This window comes from Pseudochaenichthys georgianus, chromosome 6 (assembly GCF_902827115.2).
Source record: "Pseudochaenichthys georgianus chromosome 6, fPseGeo1.2, whole genome shotgun sequence".
Classification (NCBI taxonomy): domain Eukaryota; kingdom Metazoa; phylum Chordata; class Actinopteri; order Perciformes; family Channichthyidae; genus Pseudochaenichthys; species Pseudochaenichthys georgianus.
In genome coordinates, this window is record NC_047508.1 from 44,894,970 (window position 1) to 44,907,918 (window position 12,949).

The 12,949-nt window shown below is 44.6% G+C and overlaps 1 protein-coding gene across 2 annotated transcripts; it reads left to right on the plus strand.

The window, feature by feature from the left end:
* On the plus strand, nucleotides 1-7,846 carry LOC117448387 (lactosylceramide 1,3-N-acetyl-beta-D-glucosaminyltransferase A-like). 2 transcript variants are annotated; one of them, XM_071203346.1, is made up of 3 exons: nucleotides 1-137; nucleotides 2,585-2,731; nucleotides 4,737-7,846. In XM_071203346.1, exon 3 carries the CDS (start codon nucleotides 5,623-5,625, stop codon nucleotides 6,796-6,798), a length of 1,176 nt encoding a protein of 391 aa, XP_071059447.1. In that variant the 5' UTR covers nucleotides 1-137; nucleotides 2,585-2,731; nucleotides 4,737-5,622; the 3' UTR covers nucleotides 6,799-7,846. The 2 variants fall into 2 exon arrangements, with proteins under 2 accessions (XP_071059447.1, XP_071059448.1); XM_071203347.1 differs by having other exon boundaries at nucleotides 2,652-2,731.
* The last annotated feature ends 5,103 nt before the right edge of the window (nucleotides 7,847-12,949 follow it).

The following is a 12,949-nucleotide window of genomic DNA, read 5'->3' on the forward strand; positions in this document are numbered from 1 at the left end:
ACAGGAGAGCTCACAGAAACGAAAGTGAAAGTTAGTGAGAGCAGAGCTGCGGTCCAGACAGCGTCTCTGTTTCTCTGAAGAAACAACTGAATCCAGCATCTTCTCCTCAACCACACAGCAGAACCTCTGCAACACTGGTGAGTGCACTACAGACACACACCGCCTCACTAAACACGAGACGAAGAACAGGAACAGCCAGGCGTGCTAACAGCTAACTAGCCTAGCTCAGATTGTTTGGGAGGTCTCTTTTTGTGTAGTCTGTAAGGGCACGACATTTAGATAGTACAACTTATTTAACTGTTATACACTTGGGTCAGCAGCCGTTAACTTATAACCCTTTCTTTCTCAACTTCTCTGTAGTTACTGCTGTCTGTCTTTGAAAAGCTGATCATATGTCCTGTGTTTCAACATCCGGTGTTCCGCGAACAGCAAGGACTACAAAAAGACAAACGAGTTGAATGGGGATGTCTGTTCGAAACATTGCGAGCTCGAATAAATCATTTAAACCAGCTATTGTTGCCAGACTTATCACTGAATATCGTTCGTAATGTGATACCAAGTCCGTCTGAGACCTGTGTACACCTCCAGACAGCCTCCCAGTGAAGCGTGCGTTGTTTACTCCCAGTTTGAAAGCAGCGTGGAGAAGTGATCCGCTCAGGGGGAATGGGACCCGCCCAGGTTAAAGTGTGTTACGACTTCTGTGGCTATCTACCAGCGATCATGTTTAATATGAAAGACACACACATTTATCCCTTATAAAAACAGTATTCTGCAGCACTCATCCAGATAACATGTGACTGTTAACTCGTTTTGCAAAGATAGCAGCAGAAATGTCATATTTAGACTTTAAAAGGCTGATGGGTCATTAATGTTGCTCTCGGCAAACAATATTAAGAGTCCTCTATTCAAACATAATATTCAGTGTCCATCGACATGAAAACAACAAAAGTTCATGCTGCGTGCGACGAATCAATACGACGTCATAGTCATAGTCGTTTAACTGTGAGGTGTTGTACAATTGTACTGTAGCTACTCTGGAGAGTTTTTAAGGTAAAAAAGAAACCGCATGATGGGATGTGCAGTACCAAATATGTAAAGCACTTTTTTGTTAATTTATGATTTGCTGCATATGAAGAATAAAACAAAAGTCCTCTGTCGTACCATATTGAAGTATCATTTTTTGCATTGTGTTGAATCGCATCGTATCGCCCCGTATCGCATAATGTTGAATCGAACTGTATCGCAGGCCCGGTTCTACGGGGGTGCATAAGGGTGCATTGCACCCTCAGTTGAGTCGTTATGCACCCTCATTTGAAAAATGAAAAGTAAAAAAAAAAAAGTGAAAAATATTACATTTTGCCTACTATTACTAATAATAAGAAGAAGAAGAAGAAGAAGAAGAAGAAGAAGAAGAAGAAGAAGAAGAAGAATATAGTTGAAATAAAATAAATTGTAATTGTGGTTGAATAGCATTGTCTGCTGCATTTATTTGATCAATTTAAACGGTAAGTAACGTTATTATGTCAGGTGCGCGTGACCTGTGCCGCTGCACATTCATCATCTGCAAGGTGCTGACACAGCAGTCAATGATGGATCCGAAAATGGTTAAAACAACCAGCCCTTATCGCCAGCAGTAACACTGCATCTACTGCAGGTAATAACAGTTCAGATCATGGGGACATTACGGCTACAACAACTGGCGCCATGCTCTTATATGTGATAAGGGACTGGGAAGGCAAAATCAAACAAAGAGCACATAGATCCATAGATCTCTTAATGTTGCTCTCAAAGTAACCAGATTGATGGTTTTAACCTCAATATAAAAAAAAAAAATCTACCCGGGGGAGCATGCCCCCGGACCCCCCCCCCCCAGAGGCGGTGAGGCCCCCCTAGAGGGTGTTAGGTCCACTCCCCACTTATAAAAATAGCACTTTACCCCTGCACCCTCTCTAATCTCAGATGCACCCTGAGTCATTTTGTTCTGGAACCGGGCCTGATCGCAACAGGGGTGTATCGTATCGCATCGCCTGGTGTTTCAAATGTATCGTTAACGTATCGTATCGTGGCAACGTATCGAGATGCGCATCCCTACTGCGTAGACATTAATTCATTACTCTGATTAAACACACATTGGATTTTCCAGTGGTGAAAGTGATTAAGGGCTACTCTATCTGAATAATGAACACAAGTTATTTGAAAGAAGAATTGTACTGTAATAATTGTCAAAACTCAAAATCACAGAGAAGCCTGAATGTGGCCCGGAGAAAAAAGTGTCCATCTTTGCTTTTATACATTTGTATCAGTAAATAGGATTAAAGCAGGGAAAGCAGTAGAAATGTGACATTACATGTAGGGAAACAGAGAGTCGGTTATTAGAGGGTCTGTGGGGTGTAGAGGGACTGCAAAGGGAGCGCTGTCGCCCATTTATCAGAACACACAGGATGCTCTTATTATCTTCCTCTGACCTCTTTTCTCACGTCTGTTTGTAATTGTTTTTGTCTGGTTGCTGTTTACTTCAAGCAACGAAGAAGAATAGACTCAAAGTAAACCACTTGTTACAAAGCTGAGTTAATGTCCTCCCCAGAGAGTGACACACCCTCACTCACAGAGCTACACTGAGAGGAGTTAGTGAGAGCAGAGCTGCGGTCCAGACAGCGTCTCTGTTTCTCTGAAGAAACAACTGAATCCAGCAGCTTCTCCTCGACAGCACAGCAGCACCTCTGCAACACTGGTGAGTGCACTACAGACACATCACTCACTAAACATTTAGTCACAGTTTGATTACAATCTGAATCTGACTGTATTATATCCATTTCACATATAAAGAATATTACACTATAGAAATGTGTCAGTTAGGTTAATGGCAACAGCCAAGAATACAATGTAAACTTTAAACGTCCTTTATACAGCTGATAACTAGTATTAACTTCAGTGATGCTCAGCAGGAGGTCTCACAAATATGGCAAAATCCCCCAAAATGAATAGAGCTTGTTTGGTCTGCACCCGGGATGGGCAACTTGGATGGTGGTGGGGGGCCACATAATGTATGTACTGGCCACCAGGGGGCCGCAGATTCACTTGGAACCAGAGTCCTGCATCAGGTCGGGTACCCGCAGGTACTCGACCCCCAGGTACTCGACCCGCAGGTACTCGACCTGATGTGAAAAAAAAGGCGATTCGTGGGTGGTATTTTTTCAAACGCTTTTTTCCGGGTTCGGTTCTGGGTAAAACAAAGATGATGCGGGTCGGGTCGCGGGTATTGCACAATAATTATATTAAGATAATAATAATTTAGTTTAATGTTTAAATCCTCAGACGTCCTCTCCCCCGTGGGACCGCGCATAATCATAACCTCCGCATCAATCTGCTGCTGAGCACCGCATTGGAAATGGCTGAGGTGAAGCTCTCTACTGGAGAATACAGCATTTAAAATAACACTTCCTCAAGAGCGAAACCCAACGTCTGGAGGCTTTTGGTTCCTAGATGGAGGAAATAACCGACATCCCACGCTTTTTGAGACAAATATGCAACTGCATGTGTTAATAATTGCACGTTTTCACTGCTCATATAGGCTAGGCTACGCGGGTTCGGGTCGGGTTGCGGATCTTGCACCGATGGGTCGGGTTGCGGAACTAATTGGCAATATGTGCGGGTAGCGGGGCGGGTTCGGTATTGCACGTCACGTAAGCTTGTAACGGCATAATTACATTACATTGCATTTAGCTGACGCTTTTATCCAAAGCGACTTACAATAAGTACATTCGACCAGGAAGACACAACCTTGAAGAAAACAGAATCATAAAGTACATCAGGTTTCATAGAGCCAAGTATTTCAAGTGCTACTCAACTGGCTATAGATAAGCCAGTCCTTTATTAGTATATAAGTGCTTTGTTAGCAGTTCTTTGTTAGTAATTCTATCGCTCGAGGTGGAGTCGAAAGAGATGAGTTTTCAGTCTGCGCCGGAAGATGTGCAGGCTTTCTTGATTACAAACGGTAACTTAAATTCACAGCAGGCATAACTACAGCTGGTGTTTCTTGTGAGGGTTTCCCCGGGAAATAAACACAATACACACACACGCTGCACAGATTATTTATATTATTTTGCGGTATTTGGCTGCCGAACAAAATCATGTACGCAGCTCGCGACGTAACTCGGAGTCTAGTGGACGGTATCAGTACTACAAGTAAATCAAAAAATTATTAATTACGTTGTTTATAAATTATGCCCCCGGGCCACCATTTGCCCGTCCCTGGTCTACACCATCTGACCTTCACATTTGAGCCATCTTCAACCCCCTGGTAGATAGAGCTGATTCATGCTAATAACATAGATTATGCTAATTGTGCATTGTGCACAAAAAGTTAGCATCCTGCAGTCTCTATGTGATGGGGACCTTTAATATACATTTCTAACATTAGACGTTGGGCTTGTTAACATTTTCGCGTTCGTAAAAGGACTCAAATAGACATGGCAAATAGACAATATGTAATTAAGTTGTGTTTCTTCACACGTTTTGTCCTCAGAGTGTAGACATGTCTGCTGCCAGCTGTCTGAAGATCAGTTTCTGTGCTCCATCTGTCTGGATCTGTTCACTGATCCAGACAGCACACCATGTGGACACAACTTCTGTAAAGCCTTTTTCTCTCTCTTGATCCTCTTTAGTCTTTATAGTGCTTAACATTGGTCTGTACTACTGTCATATTGACCTCTGAAATGTCCCATTTGACCAATCAGAATCAAGCATTCAACTAAAGGCCCTGACACACCAAACTGACACCAAAGAACACGTCCCGACGGACCCGACTGTTGTGTCGCCTCACGTCCCCTGTGTCTTGGTCAAAAAGTCGCACTGGAACACACCGCAAAGACTTCAGCCGACGGCCAAGAAGAACGTACGCACTGCGCATGCGTGAGTGGCATTAACTCTCCTTACCAGCAGGTGGCGGAAGTGTGTATTCGTCATTCAAAAGAGGCAACAACCGGAAGACAGACTGCGTGATATATACAAATAGCAAATAGCCACCAAATCCAAAGACGCACCGTTAATGGTGACATGGAACAACTCACAGTGATCATGGGAAGTTCTGCACAGATCTCAAAACCGTGATACCCGTCTGCTCTCCATATCATCCGCACCATTTGTTCCTATGACTTACTGATGTGAGCCTGAGGGATAAGTGGAGAAGAGTTGTCAAGACAAAATAAGGACGGAGCATGTTGCCAAGCTTTACCTGGAGATGCTTGCAGCCGGATTATCATTAAGGAGCGGAGCTTTTGCATCTCACAGTTGAGGAAGACCAGTAACAGAGGAACCCAGACTCATGAGGAGCCTGACAAAGGTCTAATGGACTTTACATCATTCAAAAAGAAGAGATGCCAGGTAGGACAGAAGACTGAAAGAGGAGATTAAGGCGAGACAGACTGGAGAAGATAAAGTGAAGGCTACACGAAGGCAAACAGTTTGATAGATGGAATGAGTAGTAGAGAGGCAGGCAGAAATAAAATACTACCATTAAAGAAAAGCCAGAAGAAGATACCGCTCCACGAGAGTACATGTCTAGGCGTATCCAGAGAATAGGTGATCTCAGGTTTGGAAGATCAGCAAAAAACAGTATTTGCGATGTTCATGAACTTCCGTCGTATTCACAAGTGCCAGGTCGTGCAGCTGCTGACCGCATGCATGGTGCTGTGTGTGGTGATGGTCAGCTGGGAGGAGCTGGACCACCATGTGGTCAGCCACATGAGATCCTACACGCACCGCTACCTGGTCAACAGCTACGACTTCCTCAACTCTAACTTCAACATCACCTCCAACCGTCACAGAAAGGATGGTTCTACTAACGTGTTGCTGACCTACCCGTACCTCATCAAGCATCCAGGGAAATGTGTAAGGGGAGATGGGAAAAGCGGGGATGACGTCCTCCTTCTTCTGTTTGTGAAATCATCGCCAGAGAACTTTGAGCGGCGCCAAGCCATCAGGGACACGTGGGGGAACGAGAGGTTTGTTTGGTCCAAACTGGGAGCCACCGTGCGGATGGTGTTCGCCCTCGGTGTGGACGAAGAGCAGAGATCCAGGGTGCAGAGAGCACTGCTGCAGGAGGACCAGACCTACGGAGACCTGATCCAGCAGGACTTTTTGGATACCTTCCACAACCTCACAGCCAAACTGATCACGCAGTTCCACTGGGTCCACGACTACTGCCCTCAGGCACGCTTCCTCATGTCTGCAGATGATGACATCTTCGTCCACATGCCCAATTTGGTGAAGTACCTAAGGCAGCTTCTGAGAAATAAATCAGGGGTCAAAGACTTTTGGGTGGGGCATGTACATAGAGGAGCCCCTCCAGTTCGCCGCAAAGAAAGCAAATACCACATCCCCTATGATCTGTACCCCTGGCCTTCCTACCCGGACTACACGGCTGGAGCGGGGTACGTGGTTTCAGGAGATGTGGCCGCTAAGATCTACCAGGCCACTCAGGTGCTGAACTCCTCCATTTACATTGACGACGTCTTCATGGGGATTTGTGCCAAAGCCATGGGGGTCTCTCCCCAGGAGCATGTGTACTTTTCAGGTGAGGGCAAGGCTCTGTATCACCCCTGCATCTACGACCACATGATCACATCGCACGGTCACGCCACAGACGTTCGGTCACTGTGGCAGGCAGCTACAGACCCTGCCGTGTACGGCAAGTCCAGAGGATTTATGGGTAATCTGTACTGCACAGCGGTGAGGGCGATGATGCTGTGTCGGCCATATTACCAGAACTCTTACTCCTGTAAGGCTGCTTTTACGTAAATGATCCTCAGGTAACGCAAGGACTGCTTAATGCTAAATGTTCGCAGACAAAGAAATGATGGAACTTTACTCAAACAGTCTGCCATGCTGTTTTTCTTTAATGTGATATGTACGTGTTTACTTGGCTAACTTGCCACACACCACCAATGCTACAGCTTGAGCCAAGCAGCACAGGGATGAACTATGCCAATATTTTAACAGTATCAGTGCAGTGCCTTTTCAGTGGGGCAAGATGTAGCAATATGTGTGCCTATCCTGCTATTTGTGTTTATTCTTTTTATCACACAGCATTAACAACAAATTAAAATGTGCCTATAGCTGTCAGCTGCAGCCCTAGCATTATCATTGGTTTAACTACTAACGGTATATTTTTAAAACATTTGAAAAGGACCATCTTGAACAGCTACAACAGTAAAATACTTCGAGGCAGATTGTGGAGGATAATGGGAGAATGAAGCCAACCTCACGTATGAAAGGTTACATGTCAATAGAGGGGCAGAAACCGTCTTGCAAATGTACATTTCAATCTTGAACAATGAACAGCGGTAGACAGTGTTGAAGAAAGGAAGAAAATGGAACAATGTATTATTATAAAAAGCTTGAATATGCAAAAAACTGTGTTAAAACTCTGAATGTCATGTATCGTATAGTTTAGCAATATAAACAGGATGTATAACAACAATCCTTAAAAACATAGGAACTCATAAAGACCTGTACTACGCACTTACTCTTTCGAGGAGATGAACTTTCTATGCACTTCCCCTTTCGAGGAGAACATCATGTTACAGTACACATGTTATGTATTTCCTTGCAGTAAGTGAACATTTAACCACAGCAACGAAGAAGGACACCTCTAACGCACCGGCTTGCACGCAAAGCATGTGACAAGCCACGGGAAAGAAGAGGATAAAAGAAGACTGACGAACACAAAATCTCACATATAATATGTATTCGAGCTAAACGCATTTCATTTTTTATTGATGTGTTGTGTTATAACTTGTGAAACTTTAATAAAACTACCTGTTCGCACTTGTGAGAGGAAACTAAAGTTCATGTAGCCCCTTTGATTATTACTGAATACGTGACAAATCAGACGGAAGTGTATAATGCTTTGTACAATATGCTTCACGCGTATTGAATCCCACGGTTTCAGAGGTGTGTTCATTAAGGTCTGTGATCAAAGTCTAAAGGGATAAACTAACAGGGTAAAGTTAAATGGTGTAAAATTGATGAATGGAGGTAGTATAGAAAGAAGGGAGTTTGTCAGTACCTCGTGGTGGTGTGTGAGGACACACCTTTTATGCCCGGACTGAGTAAAAACCGTAACGTTTAACAACAGTAACACAGTACATTTACTTAAGGGCTCTACTGCTCCACTCCCGTTCAGGCAAATAGTGTACTCTGTACTGCGCTACATTTATTTGATAACTTAGGTAACTTTGAAGATTCAGAATACCACTAAATATAATCAAGAAATAGTTTATCATGTATTATTATAGGTTAGGATCAAATGTTATTGATCCCATGGTGAATTGCACAAGCTACCCAGCAGTATATTACATTACATTGCATTTAGCTGACGCTTTTATCCAAAGCGACTTACAATAAGTGCGTTCGACCAACAAAATACAAACTTCAAGAAAACAGAATCTTATAAGTACATCAGGCTTCATAGAGAAAAAACATTTCAAGTGCTACTCAACTGGCTTTAGGTAAACCAGCCCTTTGTTAGTATATAAGTACTTTGTTAATAGTTCTATCGCTCGAGGTGGAGTCGAAAGAGATGAGTTTTCAGTCTGCGCCGGAGGGTGTGTAAGCTATCTGCTGTCCTGATGTCAATGGGAGCTCATTCCAACATCTTGGAGCCAGGATAGCAAACCCACGTGTTTTTGCTGATAGGAACTTGGGTCCCCCTCGCAGCGAGGGTGCAGCGAGTCGTTTGGTTGATGCAGAGCGGAGTGCACGAGCTGGGGTGCACGGTTTAACCATGTCCTGGATGTAGGAAGGGCCAGATCCATTCGCAGCATGGTACGCAAGTACCATTGTCTTGAAGTGGATTCTAGCAGTTACCGGAAGCCAGTGGAGGGAGCGGAGGAGCGGAGTGGTGTGGGAGAATTTAGGAAGGTTGAAGACCAGACGAGCAGCTGCATTCTGGATGAGCTGCAGAGGTCGGATGGCACATGCAGGTAGACCAGCCAGGAGGGAGTTGCAGTAGTCTAGGCGTGAGGTGACGAGAGCCTGGACCAGAACCTGCGTGGCTTTCTGGGTCAGCTGGGGACGTATCTTCCTGATGTTGTAAAGAGTGTATCTGCAGCAGCGGGTTGGAGCAGCGATGTTTGCAGTGAAGGACAGGTTGTTATCTAGGGTCACACCCAGATTCCTTGCAGTCTGAGTCGGGGAAACAACAGAGGGGCCGATGTTGATTGTCAGGTCAAGAGTGGGACAATCTTTTCCCGGAAGGAAAAGCAGTTCAGTCTTGTCAAGGTTGAGCTTGAGGTGATGAGCAGACATCCACTGAGAGATGTCAGCTAGACGAGCAGAGATGCGTGCGACGACCTGGGTCTCTGAGCGGGGGAAGGACAGGATTCATTGGGTGTCGTCAGCGTAGCAGTGGTATGAAAAACCATGCGGGCTAATGACTGATCCAAGCGAGTTTGTGTACAGGGAGAAGAGGAGGGGACCAAGAACAGAGCCCTGAGGGACCCCTGTAGTTAATTGACAAGGGTCGGACTCGGACCCTCTCCAAGTTACCCTGTAGGTGCGGTCTTTGAGGTATGAGGTGAGGAGGGAAAGTGCAGAGCCCGAAACTCCAAGTTCTTGGAGAGTGCGAAGGAGGATCTGATGGTTCACCGTGTCGAATGCAGCAGACAGGTCCAAAAGGATGATGACAGAGGAAAGGGAGGCTGCTTTAGCCGTGTGCAGTTCCTCAGTGACAGCAGGGAGGGCAGTTTCTGTGGAGTGACCTGCCTTGAAACCAGACTGGTGCGGATCCAGAAGGTTGTTCTGATGGAGATAGCAGGAGATTTGTCTAAAGACAGCGCGTTCAAGTGTTTTAGACAGGAACGGGAGGAGAGAGACAGGCCTGTAGTTTATAACATCAGACGGGTCGAGAGTGGGTTTCTTTAGGAGAGGGTTTACTCTTGCCTCCTTGAGACTGTTTGGAAAGTGACCAGAAGTTAGAGAAGTGTTGATGAAATGGGTGAGAAACGGTAGAATATCAGGAGCGATAGTCTGAAGGAGGTTTGAGGGGATAGGGTCCAGAGGACAGGTGGTAGGGCGGGCAGAGGTAATGAGGGTAAGAACCTCACTTGGAGAGAGAGGGGAAAAGGAGGTCAGTGTGCCGGTTGAAGGTGGCTCAGGTGACCCAGGGTGAGTAGAGGTGAGTCAGAAGAAGAAGAGCGAATATCATCAACCTTTTTTTCAAAGTGGTTAACAAAGTCGCTTGACAGAAGTGAGGAGGGGGGAGGGGCTTTGGGGGGGTCCAAGAGGGTGGAGAAGATGGAAAATAGTTTTTTAGGATTGGAATAGGAAGATTGGATCTTATCTTGAAAGAAAGTGCTTTTTGCCTGAGAGATGGAAGCAGAGAAAGAGGAGAGGAGAGCCTGATAGGTTAGGAGGTCGTCATAGTGTTTGGATTTCCACCGTTTCCGCTCTGCTGCCCTAAGGACGGTTCTATTAGCACGCAGTGTGTCATTTAGCCAGGGAGCAGGAGGGGACTGACGAGCCTGCCGAGATGTGAGAGGACAGAGAGAGTCCAGAGAGGATGAGAGAGGACAGAGAGAGTCCAGAGAGGAGGAGAGAGTAGAGAGGAGAGTTTCTGCAGCAGAGTTTGGAGGCAGGAGTTGGAACGAGTCAGAGGAAGGGAGGGCTGAGAGCACCGAGGAGGCAAAGGTAGAGGGGGAGAGGGAACGAAGGTTACGGCGGACAGGTGCAGGATGAGAAGAGATTAGTTCGTTATGTTTGGAAAGGGGTAGAGAGAATGAAATGAAGAAGTGATCGGATGTATATAATGTCATTTAAATCAGCTCCTCCACTTCAGCTCTCTGAAGCAGAAAGACACAGTGTGAGCAGGGGCGGCGGGTGCTGTAGGCTAGGGAAGGCTAAGTCATCCCAAATATTTGTGTCACTGCATCCTGGTAAAATAAAAAATATAATGTAGCCTATAATGCTTGTGTCTTTGAAGCCAGTTCAACAGACCCTGGATATGTTTGAGTTATCTTAACTAACCCTAACAAACGAGATCTCGCTAAGCGGTCCACGATGCTGGTTATCAACTCGGGAAATCAAGCCAGGGTTTCTCCCACCAGCTGAGAGCGCGTTCACGTGAAAGGGGCGGGGTTAGCTACATTTGACCAATCACAAACGGGGACAAGCGTACTGACAGCGCAGCGTCATACTTCATTAATGAAAAGTAAACTAATATTAGACAAATATGAACTTTAAACATCCATGAAACATACAAAACAAACATATAATCCAGGATACCAGCCACAGAGTTGCACCTGCAAGGTGAATACAGAACAACTGGTTAAAAAATAAATAAACTACCGAGTGTTTGAAAGCGTATAGCAGTTTTTTTTTTTAAAGTAGAGACACTACATACTGATATACACCTGAACATCAGCAGGAGAGGACTCTTTAAAGTAGAGACACTACATACTGATATACACCTGAACATCAGCAGGAGAGGACTCTTTAAAGTAGAGACACTACATACTGATATACACCTGAACATCAGCAGGAGAGGACTCTTTAAAGTAGAGACACTACATACTGATATACACCTGAACATCAGCAGGAGAGGACTCTTTAAAGTAGAGACACGACATACTGATATTCACCTGAACATCAGCAGGAGAGGACTCTTTAAAGTAGAGACACTACATACTGATATACACCTGAACATCAGCAGAAGAGGACTCTTTAAAGTAGAGACACTACATACTGATATTCACATGAACATCAACAGGAGAGGACTCTTTAAAGTAGAGACACTACATACTGATATACACCTGAACATCAGCAGGAGAGGACTCTTTAAAGTAGAGACACTACATGCTGATATACACCTGAACATCAGCAGGAGAGGACTCTTTAAAGTAGAGACACTACATACTGATATTCACCTGAACATCAGCAGGAGAGGACTCTTTAAAGTAGAGACACTACATGCTGATATACACCTGAACATCAGCAGGAGAGGACTCTTTAAATTAGAGACACTACATGCTGATATACACCTGAACATCAGCAGGAGAGGACTCTTTAAAGTAGAGACACTACATACTGATATTCACCTGGACATCAGCAGGAGAGGATTCTTTAAAGTAGAGACACTACATACTGACATACACCTGAACATCAGCAGGAGAGGACTCTTTAAAGTAGAGATACTACATACTGACATACACCTGAACATCAGCAGGAGAGGACTCTTTAAAGGAGAGACACTACATACTGATATACACCTGAACATCAGCAGGAGAGGACTCTTTAAAGTAGAGATACTACATACTGACATACACCTGAACATCAGCAGGAGAGGACTCTTTAAAGTAGAGACACTACATGCTGATATACACCTGAACATCAGCAGGAGAGGACTCTTTAAAGTAGAGACACTACATACTGATATTCACCTGAACATCAGCAGGAGAGGACTCTTTAAAGTAGAGACACTACATACTGAGATACACCTGAACATCAGCAGGAGAGGACTCTTTAAAGTAGAGACACTACATACTGATATACACCTGAACATCAGCAGGAGAGGACTCTTTAAAGTAGAGACACTACATACTGATATACACCTGAACATCAGCAGGAGAGGACTCTTTAAAGTAGAGACACTACATACTGATATACACCTGAACATCAGCAGGAGAGGACTCTTTAAAGTAGAGACACTACATACTGATATACACCTGAACATCAGCAGGAGAGGACTCTTTAAAGTAGAGACACGACATACTGATATTCACCTGAACATCAGCAGGAGAGGACTCTTTAAAGTAGAGACACTACATACTGATATACACCTGAACATCAGCAGAAGAGGACTCTTTAAAGTAGAGACACTACATACTGATATTCACATGAACATCAACAGGAGAGGACTCTTTAAAGTAGAGACACTACATACTGATATACA

Bases quoted from the DNA above. Each gene is read 5' to 3' on its own strand.
- LOC117448387 (XM_071203346.1), top strand. From the start codon at position 5,623: ATGTTCATGAACTTCCGTCGTATTCACAAGTGCCAGGTCGTGCAGCTG.